This window comes from Parathielavia appendiculata (genome assembly GCF_033297405.1).
Source record: "Parathielavia appendiculata strain CBS 731.68 unplaced genomic scaffold N657scaffold_32, whole genome shotgun sequence".
NCBI classification, from domain to species: Eukaryota; Fungi; Ascomycota; class Sordariomycetes; order Sordariales; family Chaetomiaceae; genus Parathielavia; species Parathielavia appendiculata.
Genome location: NW_026944251.1, coordinates 674 through 1,504, shown reverse-complemented (window position 1 = coordinate 1,504; position 831 = coordinate 674). Strand labels below are relative to the sequence as shown.

The window sequence follows — 831 nt, the reverse complement described above, 5'->3', positions numbered from 1 at the left end:
AATGGCAGTTGTATTCGGGCTAAGCTACAGTCTGGGCTCTATACCGTCAGGTACGGGCAGGCTTGATGGTCAAGACGTAGCTCAAGGAGCTACGGCAGAACTCGCGGCAGCGAGGTGCAGGATCTTCAACCCGCAGGGGGCGCCACACGCTGGCTCCCACCTGTGGGTCCTGGTGTTGAACTGAGTGGGTTCCTTGGCACCAAAAATTCACGGACTGAGCACTGATGTTCAATGCGAGACTCTCAGTCAACACAGATCCTTCACAATGACGCAGGTCTTGACATAAACGTCATATCATGGCACACTGTCTCTATATAAGGGGGTAATTCCCCTGGGATGATTAGAGAGGACAATTTTGTTCCAAGAACAAGAAGGGGACATTCTGAGACACCCTAACCCACTATCTTGATCCTTCATTGTGTGGTCACTCTGGAATCGTGACTCCAATTCAAGCTTCATTTCATACCTCAATCTGTTCAATACCATTTGGTTGATCTAAGCTTACTTGAGCATGTAACTGTTGGCTGCCCAACACCTGGCAGGCACGGCGCAATCGCCGTGACACTAGTCATTGTTATTTCTGAAAGATTGCGAGGCGTTCCTTCTATGTTAACGAGCTCTGGGATGCCTCCGAGCATTGCGCTTGTAGTGCATATGGTCGAAGCGGGCGTATCTAGGAGCTTTGAGGAGTCCGTGAATCTAGGTTGAATTGGTCGCTCTATACAGTATAAAGTTACTCCTGGAAGCGCTTGCGGGGTCGATTAGCTCCTAGAACTAGTTATCCTGCGCTATATCGATAAAGCGTAGGTTCAACTCCTTCTGTTCTCCGGG

At 49.6% G+C, this 831-nt stretch overlaps 1 protein-coding gene across 1 annotated transcript; it reads right to left on the bottom strand.

Annotated features, from left to right (window-relative positions):
* Window positions 1–206: 206 nt before the first annotated feature.
* Window positions 207–534, bottom strand: N657DRAFT_650580 (uncharacterized protein). Its single transcript, XM_062793978.1, has one exon. The coding sequence runs from the start codon at window positions 457–459 to the stop codon at window positions 295–297; it is 165 nt and encodes a 54-aa protein (XP_062642800.1). The 5' UTR covers window positions 460–534; the 3' UTR covers window positions 207–294.
* Between the last annotated feature and the right edge of the window lie 297 nt (window positions 535–831).